Here is a 20,151-nt window from a genome sequence, read left to right on the forward strand (position 1 = left end):
AAGTGATACCTTGGCCTAACGGTGTGGGTTATGTATTTTATTTTGCATTGCGTCCTTAACGTAGCAATTTTAAGGGCAATTATAGCCTACATTTGTTTACAACTCGCAGGATTTCCATGCGTGAGCTTTCAACCGCACGAGATTGGAAGTGCGTCAAATCTGCACAGCATTGTTACGTCATCACTGATAACGTTGAAAGTGATCAGAAACCGCGGGAGCATTTCAGTTTGATTCTCGCTAGTGCTGGAGGAGCGTTCATTTTGGCAAGGAAATGTGCTGATTTTGCAAGGACATGGAGAAGAAACAGGTGTCGCTCAACGTAGTTGAGTTCAACGTAGGCATGTTATTTATTTTTTTATTCTCAATTATATTACTGTGGATTAAATATTGTTTAACAAATGAAATAATGTGCTATCATTGCTGTTATATCAAACTACAAAGTCTATGGCCGGGGAGTCATGACAGTTGGCTAAAGGTACGTTAGAATCTGCTGTGGGTCAAATGGGGGTCAAGGGTCAAAGTTTATAACACCACCTTCTTATTTACGTCGTAAATTGCACCCATGTAGGCTAGTGCACTACTTATGACCAAGAGCCATACACAGGTTGGCTGACGTCACGAAAAACAATGGCCGGAATGCGTCTATCTTGTTATGACTCTAAACCTCAGATAAGCTGCCGTGTGGGGAATAGTAGATCTTCGGCATGTTTCAGCTCGTTGTATCTTGTTATTGACACCATGTCGTCTTGTTTGGAGGTATTTTGACTGATATCATGTCTATGCAATTGTTAAAATTCACTACCTAGCTAACCAACAATGTATTTCAGACAAGGGCTCATTGTGCAAATGTATTTATGTTTGCAATAAACATTGAGACTAAAAATAGTTTAAGCCAGCACTGTCTTATTTTGCCACATAGTTGCATTCTAGTTTTGTTGCTAAACAACCAACCAGTGAAAAAAAGAGCCCCACAGTAGAGTTGTCATAATACCTGTAAAACCTAGCGGTCAAACAGGGAAATGGTTCCAATCGTTTTTCCACCATTTTTCCTATAGGCGATTTTAGAAACATAACATTAGGGTTGTGTTTCATGTAGACTTACCCTGGTGTGACGTTTTTATAACCATGTAAATCTCACGGACAAGGTGACTTTTATTAATATATTCGGCTCTATTTACTCTCAGATTAGAAAATGCTAATTTGCATCAAAGTAGACATCATGCAAAGCTACAAATCCCTGCAAGCTCCTACACTTTATCTCTAGCTGACACCTTTGCTAACAGGTTTTGTATCTATTTGAAACTTAACAGTCCACAGAATTGTCCATTTAAAGAAATGCAGCCAATTTATGTTACATTTAGCTAACATTAGATAGTTAATCAATTGATTCTTACATTTGCCCCCATCAGCATGATTGTCATGACATTTGTAGTTCTTTATGATAGCCACATTAGCAGCTAATTAGCATTTCATGTTTGGGGGGTAAATACAGGCCAATATATTGATAAGTCACCTTGACCTAGAGATTTACACAGATATCAAACTGTCACACCAGGGTAAACCTACACGAAACAGCCTTTATTTGAAGTGTTTCTAAAATCCCCTATGGGAAAAATGAACGGTGGAAAAACAATTGGAACCATTTCCCTGTTTGACCGGTAGGTTTAATGGGTATTATGACTCATACTGTCGCACTCTATAGGGCTCCGGCCAAAAGAAGTGCATTATATTGGAAATAGGATGCATTATGATGTGACCATAGAAATAGAGTCACTAGAAATATAGAGCCTCTGACCATGGCAGTTTGACAAGTGAACTGTATACCTGATATGCTGTGGTGATTCAATTTCTATGCTTATGATCTGACAATGGGAGTTGGGTTAATGGTGTTTTCAAGGCGGGGGGGACCTCGCCCTCATAGACCTGGATGACCCCATCAATGACACTGATGTTATGAAGGAAGTCAGGTATGTGATTTACACTAATGACATATTTGTGACTGGTTGCAGGATCACATATTCCTACAAATTCAGATTCTGTAGTAGGTCAAAGGTCACCGCCTATGGAGAGGTAGGCCCAGAGCCATGTATTTAGAAAGTTGGGACATTCAAATATCTGCATTGTTGCATTTACATCAATATGTATACATTACATGACACAGTATAATCAAAGATATCCATATGAGAGCTGGCTCCCCATGGGCAATATTGACATTTTAAACAATGCTACGTAACAGAAAATCTATTTTATAATTGACTTGTAATGAAAGGCTCAAAGGTGTTAACATGGAGTACTTTCTAAAAGTTTGCCAAATTCTCTAAATATATAAAACTCTGGATAGGCAGAGTCATCTCAGAGTATTGGAACCATAGAATTCCAGTGATTCTATTCTAACTCTAGAATGATTAATTCTACTTCTATTATTCTAATTCTATAATTGGAACACATCCTCACACTATAGCACATTATAGTGACCTTAGAGAGATTCCTTTTTCTGTATCTAGATCTGATAAAGATCACAGAGAGGTTGAAAGACAGACCAAGTTGGAAGAGGCTGTTCTAGAGACAGATATCCCAACTGGCTGAAGGAGAGATTGAGGAGAGATTGAGATGCAGGAGGCTGATCTGAAGACAGATGGCACGTCTCAGTCACAGAAGGTTGAAGGAGAGATTGAGTTGGACGAGGCTGTTGCCATCCCATCTCAGTCACAGAAGGTTGAAGGAGAGATTGAGTTGGACGAGGCTGTTGCCATCCCATCTCAGTCACAGAAGGTTGAAGGAGAGATTGAGTTGGACGAGGCTGTTGCCATCCCATCTCAGTCACAGAAGGTTGAAGGAGAGATTGAGTTGGACGAGGCTGTTGCCATCCCATCTCAGTCACAGAAGGTTGAAGGAGAGATTGAGTTGGACGAGGCCGTTGTCATCCCATCTCAGTCAAAGGAGGTATGATGTATTGTGTTTTAATGACGCAGTGAAGATTAAAATGACAAATGAATTTTCCAAGCTTGAGCTAGTAAAGGTCTTCTAATCTAGGAGGCCAAAGGAGAGAGTGAGTTGAATCAGGTTGATCTGAAGACAGCCACATCAACTGACACTGGAGGTCAAAGGAGAGAGTGTGATGCAGGAGAGTGGTGATCTAGAAACAGCCAGTCCATCTCAATCCCAGGAGACTGAATGAGTGGCAAAGGCAAATGCTTCCAGATAACACTGTGTGTGTGTGTGTGTGTGTGTGTGTGTGTGTGTGTGTGTGTGTACATGTCTGTTTGTGCGTGCAGACAGTAGTTTGTAAACAGACAATGTGTTGACAGTGCAATGGCGAATTTGATTGAATTCCAGCCTAACTCTGCTTTCTGTCGTCCCCATCAGGCTGCAGTGGTGACCTTCACTAACGTGACCCCCAAGGCTGCAGCCTCCCAGACCAGCCTCACCGTCAGGGGAAAGAGAAGCTACCCAGAGCTAAAGCACCCAGAGATTTCCACCTCGATAATATACAGGTCTTTGTTTCTCGACTCATCTCTTGTCTCCTCTAACATGGTCACTGAGAGCATTATCTTCAACAGTCCACGCCCATCAGAGGAGAATGTGAGTATTCAGAAGGTGCTCCCTGCTGATAAAGTTGACATCCTCCATGGTCAACCAGTGGAGGAGTGTATCGTCAAAGCTGAGCAATGCATCACTCAGGATGCAGCTGTGACATGTACTGCCATGCTGGATAAAACCGACGCTTGTGGGAAACTAAATCCTGTCTATCCATGTTTCCACAGAGAATATTGAGGAGGCATCCTCTGATCTATTGGGTGCTATTATTTCCAACCTGCATGAGGTATCTGAGGTCAATAAGGCCTCCATGCGTACGAAAGCAGGTCGCAAATTGTTCTGGGTGGAAGTGAGTTCAGGTTCCCAGAAGATTTATACCAAAACCCTGCACAAACTGAGGAAGCTGTTCACCTCACACCATCTCACTGAGGTAAAAAAATACTCCTGTGCAAATCGAGCTCTATGACACTGGACTACTTGTAACTGAGACCACTGTGGAGGTATCTCCTGTATGGAAGACAGACAGTAATACCTCTAAGTCCTCAGCCCACCAGCTCACCCTCGACACCTGCACTAAAGGGGTCATCAAACAGGTGATCTTGGTGCTGAGGTTGGAGACTTCAAGTGAAGACTGCTTCGCTTCCGTTGGGGAGAGCATGTCAAATGAGTCCTTTGACTTCAACCAGAAGTTGGACTCGATCATTTCGAAATTGGAGGACCTCACCATTTCGAGTGACGTGACGTCAGCCGAGACTGCCACGCTCACGCGATCTCGTTGTGCAGCCAGCAGAACCTCTAACATTTCCATCCAGAGCTTTCATAGTGCTGACTTCCGAGCTACGGCCAAACAGATTGTGCGTGAGGCCATTCTCAGAGCTGCTAGCGAAGCCAACTGTTCTTTGCCACAGAGCATGCCTAGCATCACCTTCTGACACCATGTGGTTTCTACAACTGAAGATAGTGAATATGATCATGCAAGACCTTGAAAGTGTATCCCAGTACATAGTGGAGGACGCAGACTCCTTCCCACTTGGAGAGAAAAAGCTGCAGTCCCAGCTCAATCCCAGAGTTGTCTTTGACAACTCATTTTTTGCTGCTCAAATCATGTACCACAGAGTAAAGGAGACTGAATGTCTTTTTGTCTTTTCCCCCTGTGTCTGTCACCACAGCCAAAGATGTGCTGGACTCCACCCCTGTGGAGACACTCAGATACTCGAAGTCCCCTGACACTGCTCTTGTTAAGGACAGGAGCCGCCCTCCGTCTGTGAGAAGTGAGAAGCCATTTTCAAAAGTCAGTTTGACTAAAAGGTCTAAAGCCCTTGTGTCTTCGAGTGGCTCCTCCACAGACCACCATGTAATTGACACATGCAGTGAGGATGTCACTCTGCCCACCAGGAGTGAGTCAGTTATGAGCGACACCTGTTTGAAGAGAGCCTCTCCTCTCCATGGTAGTGGATTGTAAGTGGTAAGTGAAAGTACCTCTTTTCATCTGCATAGGACTTCATTGTAACATGATACATTGCGTTTTATGATGTGAACTTTACTGGTTGTGTCCAAAATGGCACCTTCTTCCATGTTTAGTGCACTACTTTTGACCAGAGCCAGACCCTATGGGCCCTGTTCAAAAGTTGTGCACTATAAAGAGAAGAGAATGCCTTTTGGGACGCAGTGACTGCTTTCCATTGTTGCGTCCTCTTCTCCCAGTTATTGTACCCAGGTCAGTCACACCAGCTTGCTCTTCTTACTTAGACACCAGCAATGCCGCAAGTGACATCACTCATGGTGTTGTGGCTGACCTTAATGCTACTGAGGAATTCCCTGCCAGGGGCCTTAGCCCGGCTGATGTAAAGGCTGACGGCATGGCCCGCCTTCCCTCTGCCAGAGGGGAAGAGACTAAGAAGAACAGGAAGTGGCGCTTCCTACCCAAAATTGGCAAGATTGCAAAGATCAGGATGAAGGTAGGGGGCTCTGTGTTTTGAGATTAGCTCTGTAAGGCAGGTTCTGAAATGTACCCTACAGATTCACTAAACCCCTATTGTCTCAGCATTAGAACAATGCTGTTGTCATTGTCTTTAGGAGGTTGAGTGAGGCCGCTGTAATACAATCCTAATACACATGGGAGAGAGTCAATGTCTATGTCCCAAATTGCAACCTATATAGTGCACTACTTTTGACCAGAGCACTATGGGCCCTTGTCAAAAGTAGTGCCTTACATAGTCAATAAGGTGCCTTTTTGGATGCACCCCAGATATTTTACACAGGCTCAGTTGTCCTGATGTTTTTTGTCATCAGCTGTTCAAGACAAAAGGGGAACCGAAGAGCCACCCTGAACAGGATGCGCTGCCTACCAAACGTCACAGAGAGACTCGTATTTCACAGAGTAAGTGATAAGCATTGATAATGTCATATTGATGTGTCACCCTCTGGCCAGCTTGTTAAAACTGACTACAGATACAGGCGGACTGACACGTTCATTTTCTGATTATGAAATATTCTTATCACAGATGCTGAGTGTGAGGTTCCAGAGGTTCCATCCACTTCCCCACCCAAGGAGGACCTGACAATCACACTGGCCCCTGCTCCCCAGGAGTCCCAGTCCCGTAAACGCCCTCTCATAGTCAGGGTTGTTGCATCCCCACACCTACCAGTGAAGCACCACAGGCTGGTATGAGCGGTAGCTCCGGGTTGTAGTGAACTAACACCTGGCTACTAAGTAGATGTGTCTTAGGCTTTTCTGGGACCATTCCCATTGTACATCTTCCTGCAGTAGAGCGCTCATAGGCTTAACTATGGTAGACAGATTTGGAATGAATTTGCCATAATAGTTAACCTCTCTGGGCTAGGTGGGACGTTTGCGTCCCACCCTAGTCAACAGCCAGTGGAATCCCGTGGCGCGATATTCAAATACCTTAGAAATGATATTACTTTAATTTCTCAAACATATGACTATTTTACACCATTTTAAAGACAAGATTCTCGTTAATCTAACCACACTGTCTGATTTCAAAAAGGCTTTACAACGAAAGCAAAACATTAGATTATGTCAGCAGAGTACACAGCCAGAAATAATCAGACACCCATTTTTCAAGCTAGCATATAATGTCACAAAAAACAAAACCACAGCTAAATGCAGCACTAACCTTTGATGATCTTCATCAGATGACACTCCTAGGACATTATGTTATACAATACATGCATGTTTTGTTCAATCAAGTTCATATTTATATCAAAAACCAGCTTTTTACATTAGCATGTGACGTTCAGAACTAGCATTCCCACCGAACACTTCCGGTGAATTTACTAAATTACTCACGATAAACATTCACAAAAAACATAATTATTTTAAGAATTATAGATACCGAACTCCTTTATGCAATCGCGGTGTCCGATTTTAAAATAGCTTTTCGGTGAAAGCACATTTTGCAATATTCTGAGTAGATAGCCCGGCCATCATGGCTAGCTATTTTGATACTCACCAAACTCAGATTTACTATAAGAAAAATTGGATTACCTTTGCTGTTCTTCGTCAGAATGCACTCCCAGGACTTCTACTTCATCACCCAATGTTGTTTTACATTTTACATTACATTTTAGTCATTTAGCAGACGCTCTTATCCAGAGCGACTTACAGTAGTGAATGCATACATTTCATACATTTTTTTTTTCTTTATATTTTTTTTTCTGTGCTGTGCAGGGTTGTGGGAATCGAACCCACAACCCTGGCGTTGCAAACACCATGCTCTACCAACTGAGCTACAGGGAAGCTACAGTTTTGGTTCCAAATAATCCATAGTTATATCCAAATAGCGGCGTTTTGTTGTGCGTTCAAGACACTATCCGAAGGGTGACGCGCCCGGCGCGTATCGTGACAAAAAAAATTCAAAATATTCCATTACCGTACTTCGAAGCATGTCAAACGCTGTTTAAATATCAATTTTTATGCGATTTTTCTCGTAAAATAGCGATAATATTCCGACCGGGAGTCGTTGTTTTTGTTCAAAGACTGAAAATGTAAACATGGAGTCGTCTCGTGCACGCGCGCCCCCGTCTCATTGTTCTCAGATCGACCACTTACCAAATGCGCTACTGTTTTTCAGCCAGAGACAGCAGAGTCATCATTCAACGTTCTGGCGCCTTCTGAGAGCCTATGGGAGCATTAGAAAGTGTCACGTTACAGCAGAGATCCTTTGTTTTGGATAGAGATAACAAAGAAGGCCAAGAAATGGTCAGAGAGGGCGCTTCCTGTTTGGAATCTTCTCAGGTTTTGGCCTGCCAAATGAGTTCTGTTAGACTCACAGACACCATTCAAACAGTTTTAGAAACTTTAGGGTGTTTTCTATCCAAATCAAACACTTATATGCATATTCTAGTTACTGGGCAGGAGTAGTAACCAGATTAAATCGGGTACGTTTTTTATCCGGCCGTGCAAATACTGCCCCCTATCCCCAACAGGTTTTAAGTAAGGAAAGAAAAGACCTGAGCTCAGTGGTGTTTGTAGGAATGGGAGCCTTCTCAATAGCTTCAGTTTTCTGTTTCATGGGGTGTATCCCCTCTGCATCTATCACATGACCTAGATAGGCTACTGTTCTTGCTCGTATGCCTGTGACAAATCCAGCTTTGTGAACGTCTCACCCCCGGCCAGCTTTGTGAACAAGTCCTGTGTTTTTGGTAAGGGATTCTGATCTACTTCCATCCACGGATTGATAGTTACCTTGTAATCTCCAAATATTCTTACAATATTGTCTGTTTTCAGGATACACACAATTGGAGCAGCCCATTCACTGTAGTTAACTGGAGTGAGGACCCTTTGACTCCAACGTGACTAGCTGTTTTTCAACAGCTTCTCTAAGTGCATACGGCACTGGGCGAGGACTGCAGAACTTATGTACAGCCCTATTAGTTACAGGTAGCTTGGCTGTGATACCTTTTAGCATTCCTAGCTCTGGCTGAAACAGAGAAATATTTTTCACACAAACCATCTACAGCTGTTACTGTGTACACGTGACCAGTCTAGCTTCAACTGACTGATCCAGTCTCTATCCAGCAGGGCAGGACCATTTCCTTTTACCACCAGCAAGTCTAAAAAAAGTTGTACTCCCATTACACTTGACCGAGATTTTCCCTCTTAGAACGAATGACTGTTTACTGTATGTTAACACCCAGTTTGCAGGGCTCAATTTTGCGTTTTTGAACTTGCGGTTGTACAACCTCTCTGATATCAAACTGCTGCACCTGTATCAACTTCCATGTTGAGTCTCACATCATCTATCCTTACGTACAGTCTTCACCTCTAATGCTAACAGTTCAGTTCCTCTTACGTTACCCAACTCATAGTGGTGAAAACGGCTGAGGTCCCTTTATCAGAGTTCTCACTCTCATTTGACCTGTAATACTCCAAACTCTGGCGCTTGAGTGCGATGCTCCTCTGTGATGGAATGACGTTCTTGTCCTCTCTCGCTGGTGTGCGTTGCCCTGATCATCGTTGCTCCACTCGTCTTCCTGCAGTCACAGTAAGGAAGCATCCCTCTCTCTCAGTAGCATCCAAGTGCTTATTCCATTTCACTTGCCTCGTTTAATTGTTTCCCACTTTACACGAGCGGCATGTCCTGGCTATGTGTCCTTTCTTCTTGCACTCCAGACACTCAAAATCCATGTAGCGGCACTCATCTGGCTTGTGCCCTTTTCCCACGCAATGGTAACATGGTTTACGGGTTGCCTCCGTTTTCTTGGCAACGCTTTTCTTCAACTGCATTTGCTTTGAAAGTATTTTGTGTAAACTGCTGTGTGCTTTTCCTTGTTACTTCAAAAGAAAATCCCATATCCACAGCCAGTGCTAATGTTAGTCTTGTGTGAGCTACATTCAGTAAACGGTCTCTCAGCGCTGCACTTTTAACACCGCACACAAATATTCACCTTCTGGCAGACTCAATTTACATGTGACTGAGTTTTCTTAAACTAGCCAAGTACTCACTAATCGACTCTACCTCGAGTTGACTCCTTGCATGAAACTTGCATCTTTCAGCAATACAATTTGTCCTCGGTATGTAGTGACTTTAACAGCGCAACCACCTCTCAACGTTTTTTCATTTGGTTTCTGTGGCGCATTAAGTCCATTAACAAATTGTAAGTCTTCCTGCCAACAATCGTCAGAAAAATGGTTTTAGACATATCCTCGTACTTGAGCCCATTAGCTTCAAAACTTTCCTCGAAGTGGAAATCCTCGGCATTGCCGAACAACCTCTTCCCTGCTAGCTTTTCTACACAGACTGTCTCGATGGATGTAGCACTTTCTTTCTCGCTCTGTTCCCCTTCGGACAAAAACTCCGGTACCTCGTCGCCAATCTGTTGCATCCCTGGTTAAGTGAAGCGGGTTGTTTTTAGTTATTGTAAAGAGAAAGCATTAACATCACGAAGATGAGTGGATACTAAATAGCTGGTTCCAAGCTGAGTCCATTGCACCCTTTCAAAGGAAACATTGAATATCTTTAGTTACAGTGTGTAGCCTAGTTAGAGCCATAAATATCCATAATGGCTGAATTTGAAACAGCTATAACGCTTCTTGGCTCTTCCCTACAGGACAATGAGAAGCGGACACCGTTGCATGCCGCTGCCTATCTAGGAGATACAGAAATTCTAGAGCTACTCATACTATCAGGTAAGGTTATCATTGAAGAGAAGGATTACGCAATGACTCATGTCCATCGGACTTTGACTTCTGTTTTGATGCTTGTTGTGTTTGCATGTGACCGTTTCCCTCATACTTACCACCATTAAGATCTTATGTGCAGCCGATGTATTTAAACAAATATATATAAATCATTCTGCAGCTTATGTATTTACAAAAATGAAAAGTAATTCTAATGAAGGCCATTGACAGCTGAAACGTCCCGATTTTAACTTGATTAGTGAAGCATCAAGATTTTATTTGTGAGCGAGAGTCGTACCTGTTACTCCAACGTCCTCATGATTTTGGGTTGCACCTCATCTCACGTTGGCTGAGCTCCTTCTACTCCTCTCCACTCAGTGACATGACATTTTCTTCAGAGTGTTGCTGTGTAATGGAAGTCCAATTTCCAGAATAGCTATCTACAAGAGGCTTTGACTACGTTCTAAATGGCTCCCTATATAGTGCACTACTTTTGACCTGAGCCCTAAGGAAAGCCCTATGTGCCCTGGTCAGAAGTAGTGCACTATAAAAAGGTATTCGGGTGTTGTTTTGGACACATGCTTTCTGTGCTCCAGCTATTTAAGATGTTGCCTTATCAACCCCAGAGTGTCTGTCCCCTGTCGGTCTGTCTCTGTGTCCCAGGAGCCAGAGTAAATGACAAAGACAAGTGTGTCAATACTCTGCACCGGGCCGTGGCTTCCTGCAGTGAGGTACGTGTACTGATAGACACCTGTGCTTTACTGTTAAGTGTGTTGTGATTTTTAAATGCACTTTAAACAAAGTTGAACATGATTTGAACTGTGCTCCTGTAGGAGGCAGTCCAGGTGCTATTGAAACACTCCGATGTGAACGCCAGGGACAAGAACTGGCAAACGCCGCTACACATCGCTCCAGCCAATAAGGCGGTCCACTGTGCCGAGGCCCTGGTCCCTCAGCAATGTGAACATGTCGGACCGGGCGCACGGCGCTGCACTATGCAGCGGACACCTGGAGGTTAGCAATTAGCATTGACATGATTACACACTGTAGTCTACACTTTATACCTGTCCTATCCCCAGGTTGAGTTCACGATGCATCCGATTACTTACATTGGTTGTATGTAGGGCTGTGACGGTTTCAGATGAAGACCGCCATGAAAATAAAATAACCGCAAACTTTTTTTTTTTGAATCAACTTTATATTGATGTAGATATACTTTACCCATAGCAGCAGTAACTATTTATTGTTTTGCTGACTTACTTGGAGATGTATACAGTTTAATAGATGGACTACCTTTTGATGCGCCACAATCAGCAGATCTGCTATACAGTTGAAGTCAGAAGTTTATACACTTAGGTTGGAGTCATTAAAACTCGTTGTGCAACCATTTCTTGTTAACTATAGTTGTGGCAAGTCATTTCGGACATCTACTTTATGCATGACAAGAAATTTTTCCAACAATTGTTAACAGACAGATTATTTCACTGTATCACAGTTCCAGTGGGTCAGAAGTTCACCAAGTTAACTGTGCCTTTAACAGCTTGGAAAATTCCAGAAAATGTATGTCATGGCTTTAGAAGCTTCTGACAGGCTAATTGACATAATTTGAGTCAATTGGAGGTGTACCTGTGGATGTATTTCAAGACCTACCTTCAAACTTAGTGGGAAAATCAAAAGAAATCAGCCACGATCTCAGATTTTTATTTTTTTTAGCCCTCCACAAGTCTGGTTCATCCTTGGGAGCAATTTCCAAATGCCTGAAGGTACCACGTTCATCTATACAAACAATAGTACGCAAGTATAAACACCATGGGACCACGCAGCCGTCATACCGCTCTGAAAGGAGAATCGTTTGGTCTCCTAGAGATGAACGCACTTGGTGCGAAAAGTGCTAATCAATCCCAGAACATCAGCAAAGGACCTTGTGAAGATTCTGGAGGAAACGGGTAAAAAAGTATCTATATCCACAGTTAGACGATTTCTATATAGACATAACCTGAAAGGCCGCTCAGCAAGGAAGAAGCCACTGCTCCAAAACCACCATAAAAAAGCCAGACTACGGTTTGCAACTGCACATGGGGACAAAGATCGTACTTTTGGGGAAATGTCCGCTGGTCTGATGAAACAAAAATAGAACTGTTTGGCCATAATGACATTGTTATGTTTGGAGGAAAAAGGGGGAGGCTTGCAAGCCAAAGAACACCATCCCAACCGTGAAGCACGGGGGTGGCAGCATCATGTTGTGGGGGTGCTTTGCTGCAGGAGGGACTGGTGCAATTCACAAAATGGATGGCATCATGAAGGAAAATTATGTGGATATATTGAAGCAACATCAAAAGTCAGGAAGTTAAAGCTTGGTCACAAATGGGTCTTCCAAATGGACAATGACCCCAAGCATACTTCCAAAGTTGTGGCAAAATGGCTTAGGACAACAAAGTCAAGGTATTGGCGTGGCCATCACAAAGCCCTGACCTCAATCCCATAGAAAATTTGTGGGCAGAACTGAAAAAGCATTTGCGAGCAAGGAGGTCTACAAACCTGACTCAGTTACACCAGCTCTGTCAGGAGGAATGGGCCAAAATTCACCCAACTTATTGTGAGAAGCTTGTGGAAGGCTACCCGAAATACTAATTGACTGCGTGTAAACTTGTGACCCTCTGGGAATGTGATGAAAGAAATAAAAGCTTAAATAAATCACTCTACTATTATTCTGGCATTTCACATTCTTCAAATAAAGTGGTGATCCTAACTGACCTACGTCAAGGAATTTTTACTAGGATTAAATGTATTTGGCTAAGGTGTATGTAAACTTCCGACTGCAACTGTATGTGCTGATAGGAGAGAATCTATGAAGATCAGTTCATTGGGGAGGGGGTGAGGTGAAATGTGGGGACTGGGGGTAGCTATAGCCTACAGGCTGGGTTGTTAGCCTCTGCCCTTTTTCATTGTTACAGTAGGTCAGAGGAGTGAGGTGGAAAAGTTAACTCATTGCAAAAAAAAAAAAAAAACAGATTGTGCATATTCACTGTTTATCCCTGGTCAGTGCCACTTGAAAATCACATTGAACAAGATTCTGTGCATCTCTGTAGTCATATAAAGTGTATTAGAATTGCATGATAAATAATTTTAAGGCCTTAAAAAAATCTGGTGAAGAGAAACACATCTGACATAGCCTAGCCTTACTCCACCACACACTGCCTTGATCAGTGATTGAGTTATATTACTCTAAATGATGACTACCCAAATTAGTAATAGTCAGATATCTTACATAAGTCTGCAAATGTGAGTCATGGAATGCTTTAAAAATATATATATATATATTTTTTTAAATGCTTCCCCTTAACTTACGGGCCTCTGAGCAAGACAAAAAAACAAAAGGAACAGTTGGGTATTCTACAGCAACACATCTGTTCCACACGGTCTAGGCCGAATTGCCAGTCGAATGTTGAACCCAACAGTTTTCAAAGTATATGTTTCAGGCCGTACCTTCTCTGTCTTGTTTAGCGTCAGACCCTATGGATCGGAGCAAGGCCAGGGCATGCTCAATGGAGACGTCATTTGATGACAGCTCTGAAAAACGTAGGTTAAGGTACACAAGCAAAATTACCAAATCAAAGGCTTTGACAACGTTATTTAGACTGAGTTACTCTATGGTGTTGAATGAGTGTCAAACACAGCAGCACCATAGACAGTGACAAAGAACATAGCTAGAAGGGTTGTGGAAAGAAACACTTACCTCCAAGTCTCCTCTGCAGAGAGACTTGATCTTGCTTCTGGGACTTTCCAACAGGGTAACAAGAAACTGAGGAGAAAGTGTTGACAGAAGTTGAGTTCACACAAAATAGCTACATATATTAATAATAGATGACCAATGCGGAAGAAACAGACAGTCAAATTTGAATCTCCAACTTATAAAGTTAAGCATATTTCCCAAACAAATCCCTTCAATCCAAATAAAACGTTAGTGAACCAACCTTTGACAACCCCCACAGTCATCACAAAGAGCAGCAATTCTCTCACACCTCCCATGATCATGAGAATAGTCTGTGTTATCAACAGGTAATGTCTTCCCATGGCCTGTATGAGGCTTATATAGGCCACTAATGACCGTTTACCTGACAAACATGACTTAACGATCAATTAACAAGCTTGATTGAGGTGTTACATTCAGATAGAAATAGACCATGTAGAACATATGTTGATTCTTTGGTGGGCAGGCAATCTTTTCTACTCCATATATTGCATTTATATCTGTAATGTTTAACCCTAATGGTCTCAGAATCTTCAAAGATATTAGGGGGAAATAAACACTGTACCCAAATCCACTTTTTACAATGCTCCTGGGAAATGGGTAGGCCTCCACCATACAGTTTTACAGCTGTGATATATTTATTTATTTACATAGATCACATACTTAAATATATATATGTTAGCTGTAGGTAGCTTTGGGATAAAATTCCCATATTGTATTGTTACTAACATAAATCATAATATATCATATTTTCCTCATTTGCTCTGTAGGAGGTTCGTCATATGAAGGACATTCAAGTGGATGTGACCCCTAAACTGCAGGAGGGGCTCAGTGGGGTGACAGACATCCTGTAACGGATCTCCAAGCTAGTGTCTGAGGACCTAGAGAAGGATGTGTCTACAGCTGTGGTTCAGGACAAGCAAGGTAACCTAACCTCAATATATGAAGGATTTTATTGTTATGGATAGTCATCTCCAATCTTTTAAAATATCTGTCTCTGTGTCTCTCCACCAATCTCCCTTCTCTTCCCCATCCCCCAACCCACTTCAGTAGGTTCAGCCCTGGATAAGTGCACCATCCTGGCTGTGATCCCCAGTCCAGCTGCTCCATGTGACCTAGCTGGGAAGCAGGGCCTCAGTGAATGTATGTGGTTGTTCCTTACTTTAACATAAAACTATCATAGATATTATGTACACCTAATTGTACACCTAATTGTCTTCTCACATGTTCCCTTCGCCCTCCTCCTCAGACCGCTGCACCCTGACCTTTGACCCTTGCACGGCCAACGATCACCTGCTTCTCTCCCAGGAGAACGTACGAGGGCATCCCCAGGAAGGAAAAGGGGATCTTCCCTAGAGCCTCCAGCTGGATGAGCGCCAGCTGAGCACCTGGCACAACGGGTGCCTGGAAACGGTGGCTGGCCACTGTCACCGCTCCCGCATCGGAATACTGCTGGACTACGAGGCTGACGAAAACTGACGAACTATGGAGACGGGCAGACACGGCGGCTGCATGCCTTCCGCTGTGCCTTCACTCAGGAGCTGTTCCCGACCTGTTGCCACAACGACAACACAAAAGGGGATAACGTGACCTAACAATCTCATATGGGACGATTCTCCGTAACCATAGAGTTAGATAGACATCGCATCATTGTATCTGTCCCATTATGGTGACTGCAAGAGCACAGGCAGCGCCATTGAGGCCATCTCCATTTTGAAGTAGTCCATTTTCTTCTTCTACTACTTCTATGAGTTGGCAAACAAACTGAAAGAGTGCACACTGCCACCAAGAGTGTGTTTGAACAGGTATAAAGCCAAGGTTGGTGGTTTACTGCCAGCTGCAAATATGGAATGCTTTTTCATGAGCATAATTCATTGGCTGATCCCCCCCTGGTGACCTGGATGGAATTCTGTGATCTTACCTTAACCTATAGGAAGTCCCACCCCTTCCCCCCCTTTTGTCCTCAGAAAAGCCTAAATTCCTCGAGGCATGGACTCTACAGGGATACTGGCCCATGTTGACTCCATTGCTTTCCACAGCTGTGTCAGGATGGCTGGATGTCCTTTGGGTGGTGGACATTCTTGATACACACGGCCACCTAATAACATACCCCATTTATAGGCACTTAAATGTTTTGTCTTGCCCATTCACTTTCTGAATATAACACACGCAATCCATGTCTCAATTGTCTCTAGGCTTAAAAATCCTTCTTTAACCTGTCTCCTCCCCTAAATCTACACTGATGAAGTGGATTTAACAAGTGACATCAATAAGGGATCATAGCTTTCACCTGGATTTACCTGGTCAGTCTATGTCATGGAAAGAGCAGGTGTTCTTAACTTTTTGTATATTCAGTGTATATAAAGATGATATCTCTATCATTCTCTATTGGCTAGGTAGAGCTAGAACCATATTGTCTATACTTGTGTCACTAACCTTGGTCTAGGTGAGTAAAAACATATATAGAGGGAAGAGAGCTGGCTTTTTGGATTGAATCCCAGCCCCTGTCCCAGTTGGATACTAGGACACTGATGCCTGAATGGGTGAAAGCAATATGGCCTTCCATTATGCTCGGTGTAGTTGCCTCCATATCCCCTTCAACTATCCAGACTTCTAAGATCAGTTAGTTTGGGAAAGTACTCGGACTGAAATTTGCTCAGTGCCGAAACATTGGAACATTGGTTGGAACGCCATCATAGTTAGATTAAGACCCTGTGGAGCCGGTGTGAGATGTTGGTCTGAAAACGTACCTCCTTTTTATCTAACTAGGCGAGTCAGTTAAGAACCAACTCTTATTTACAATGACAGACTAGGAATAGTGGGTTAACTGCCTTGTTCAGGGGAGAAACAACACATTTTTACCTTGTCAGCTCAGAGATTCAATCTAGCAACCTTTCGGTTACTGGCCCAACGGTCTAACCACTAGGCTACCTGCTGCCTCAGTGCAGGGATGGGATATAACACTGTTCTCCAAATGTTACTTTTATCCAAACTGATACATGGAAAATATTGAAATACTGCTCGTTTTCCGGTAACATGCCCTTTCCGTCCTCATGCCCTTTCCGTCCTCATGCTAGCTAGCAGTAGACAAAGCAGCCATTATGGAATGGCATGTCCCAGTTTGAGCAACAAAGGAGCTGATTGGCTGACACAGCCATTTCAAAATGGCTGTGGTGGCTACAGCTAGGTAGCATGAGGATGAAAATGTTTAGGTTAACAATATTTCAATCTTCTCAATGTATTAGTTTGGATCAGTGATCTAGTCAGTTGGTTAATGTGAGTCCAGAACGCTGCAGAGTGATGATTATTCCTTGATGTGATGTGGTGGGTGAGTGAGTGTGTGTGTTCAAGAATGTTCTGAAGAGTGACAGACATGACATCATAGGCCAACTGCTCTATACACACAAACACACAGGCAGTAGTAGCATATAGCTCAGATAATCTTTCCATATACACTGAACAAACATTTCACATTTCAAAGATTTTACTGAATTACAGTTCATATAAGGAAATCAGTCAATTTAAATAAATTCATTAGGCACTAATCTAATCTGTGGCATTGTGTTGTGTGACATAACTGTACACTTTACAGTGGTCTTTTATTGTCCCCAGCACAAGATGCACATGTGTATTGATCATACTGTTTAATCAGCTTCTTGTTATGCCACACCTGTCAGGTGGATGAATTATCTTGGCAAAGGAGAAATGCTCACTGACAGGGATGTAAATACATGTGTGCACTAATTTTAAGAGAAGAAAGCTTTTTGTGCATATGGAACATCTCTGAGATCTTTTATTTCAGCTCATGAAACATGGGACCAACACTTTACATGTTGCATTAAAGGTTGAGTCTCAAATTACACCATATTCCCTATATACAAGGGTGTCATTTCAGATTTGTACCAAAAGTCAAACTTCACCAATTAAGGTTAATTCAGGCTAGTCGCTTTGCAATAACATTTATTTTTCAACAGAGACCTGGTCAGACTGCTATCCTCTCATATTTGCATCACTACTCTGGACGGTTCTGACTTAGAATATGTGGACAACTACAAATACCTAGGTGTCTGGTTAGACTAAACTCTCCTTCCAGACTCACATCAAACATCTCCAATCCAAAGTTAAATCAAGAATTGTCTTCCTATTTTGCAACAAAGCATCCTTCACTCATGCTGCCAAACATACCCTCGTAAAACTGACCATCCTACCGATCCTCGACTTTGGCGATGTCATTTACAAAATAGCCTCCAATACCCTACTCAACAAACTGGATGCAGTCTATCACCATGCCATCCGTTTTGTCACCAAAGCCCCATATACTACCCACCACTGCGACCTGTACGCTCTCGTTGGCTGGCCTTCGCTTCATAATCGTCGCCAAACCCACTGGCTCCAGGTCATCTACAAGACCCTGCTAGGTAAAGTCCCCCCTTATCTCCGCTCACTGGTCAACATAGCAGCACCCACCTGTAGCACGCGCTCCAGCAGGTATATCTCTCTGGTCACCCCCAAAGCCAATTCCTCCTTTGGCCGTCTCTCTTTCCAGTTCTCTGCTGCCAATGACGGAACGAACTACAAAAATCTGAAACTGGAAACACTTATCTCCCTCACTAGCTTTAAGCACCAGCTGTCAGAGCAGCTCACAGATCACTGCACCTGTACATAGCCCATCTATAATTTAGCCCAAACAACTACCACTTCCCCTACTGTATTTATTTATTTATTTTATTTATTTTATTTTGCTCCTTTGCACCCCATTATCTCTATTTCTACTCTGCACTTTCTTCTACTACAAATCTACCATTCCAGTGTTTTACTTGCTATATTGTATTTACTTTGCCACCATGGACTTTTTTGCCTTTACCTCCCTTATCTCACCTCATTTGCTCACATTGTACATAGACTTATTTTTCTACTGTATTATTGACTGTATATTTGTTTTACTCCATGTGTAACTCTGTGTTGTTGTATGTTGTCGAACTGCTTTGCTTTATTCTTGGCCAGGTCGCAATTGTAAATGAGAACTTGTTCTCAACTTGCCTACCTGGTTAAATAAAGGTGAAATAAAATAAAAAAATATATATTTAAGTCATCACATTAAAAGCCTGTACAGACAAATAATAAATAAACAAATAATAGTGTCCAGTACAGGCCGTGAGAAGGAGGGGTAGGAACTGAGATACAGGCGCTCTTTTATTGCTGACAACAAATTATCTATAACTGGGCTAATAACTCACTAACTAGCAAAGGATATGAACAAAATGTACACGTGGCTACATGCAGCTCTTGCTTTGACCTCAAAACAAGCACATCTACTCACGACCAGAGCTGTAAACACAGTCCAGTTCAAAGTAAATGGCACAGATCCATATGTGGCAATGGTTTATTTGCACATAGGCCTACTGCAGCTCTGATTGGTTATGCCCACCTTTGTGTAGAGTACGGGCTGAGTCATGTGCAATAGAATCCTACTCCCATGCATTCTGCCTATAACAAAATCTCTTGAATAGTTTGTTTTGTAATGATGGCGCCGGAGAGGATGGCTGCTGTGTCATGGGCTCTTAACCAACCGTGCTATTTAGTTTGTTTGTTCGCATTTTTTGTAACTTATTTTGTACATAATGTTGCTGCTACCATCTCTTATGACCGAAAAGAGATTCTGGAAATCAGAAAAGCGATTACTCACCTTGAACTGGACGAAGAATTTCTCTTTAATGAGTCGGGTGAGAGGGGTTTACTCCACACACAGGCCCTCATCCTCAGGAGAAAGAGACGGAAAATATATAGTGGAAAGAGATCGGGATGCCTTGTGAGGATCCGCCAACGAGTGGCTTATCTTTTCCTATTTTGTTTCCTTACAACCTGGAATTAAAATAGATTTTTTTAGGGGTTTGTATCATTTGATTTCCACAACATGACTACCATTTTGAAGATGCTAAATATTTTTTGTGAAACAAACCAAAAATAAGACAAAAAAACAGAAAACTTGAGCGTGCATGACTATTCACCCCCCCCCCCCCAAAGTCAATACTTTGTAGAGCCACCTTTTGCAGCAATTACAGCTGCAAGTCTCTTGGAGTATGTCTATAAGCTTGGCACATCTAGCCACTGGGATTTTTGCCCATTCTTCAAGGCAAAACAGCTCCAGCTCCTTCAAGTTGGATGGGTTCCACTGGTGTACAGCAATCTTTAAGTCATACCACAGATTCTCAATTTG

The 20,151-nt window shown here is 42.6% G+C and overlaps 1 protein-coding gene across 3 annotated transcripts; it reads left to right on the top strand.

The window, feature by feature from the left end:
• The first annotated feature begins 1,013 nt into the window (after positions 1-1,013).
• LOC145879585 (uncharacterized) lies at positions 1,014-19,121 on the top strand. Of its 3 annotated transcripts, XM_082975811.1 has the most exons (11): positions 1,014-3,582; positions 3,765-5,002; positions 5,287-5,495; positions 5,830-5,917; positions 6,042-6,202; positions 10,114-10,192; positions 10,847-10,914; positions 11,017-11,197; positions 14,705-14,858; positions 14,985-15,077; positions 15,184-19,121. In XM_082975811.1, the coding sequence occupies exons 3-9, from the start codon at positions 5,397-5,399 to the stop codon at positions 14,746-14,748; spliced, it is 720 nt and encodes a 239-aa protein (XP_082831937.1). In that variant the 5' UTR covers positions 1,014-3,582; positions 3,765-5,002; positions 5,287-5,396; the 3' UTR covers positions 14,749-14,858; positions 14,985-15,077; positions 15,184-19,121. The 3 variants fall into 3 exon arrangements, with proteins under 3 accessions (XP_082831937.1, XP_082831936.1, XP_082831938.1); XM_082975810.1 differs by having other exon boundaries at positions 1,014-5,002; XM_082975812.1 differs by lacking the exons at positions 1,014-3,582; positions 3,765-5,002 and having other exon boundaries at positions 5,156-5,495.
• The last annotated feature ends 1,030 nt before the right edge of the window (positions 19,122-20,151 follow it).

Source organism: Salmo salar, chromosome 05 (assembly GCF_965601325.2).
Source record: "Salmo salar chromosome 05, fSalSal1, whole genome shotgun sequence".
NCBI lineage: Eukaryota > Metazoa > Chordata > Actinopteri > Salmoniformes > Salmonidae > Salmo > Salmo salar.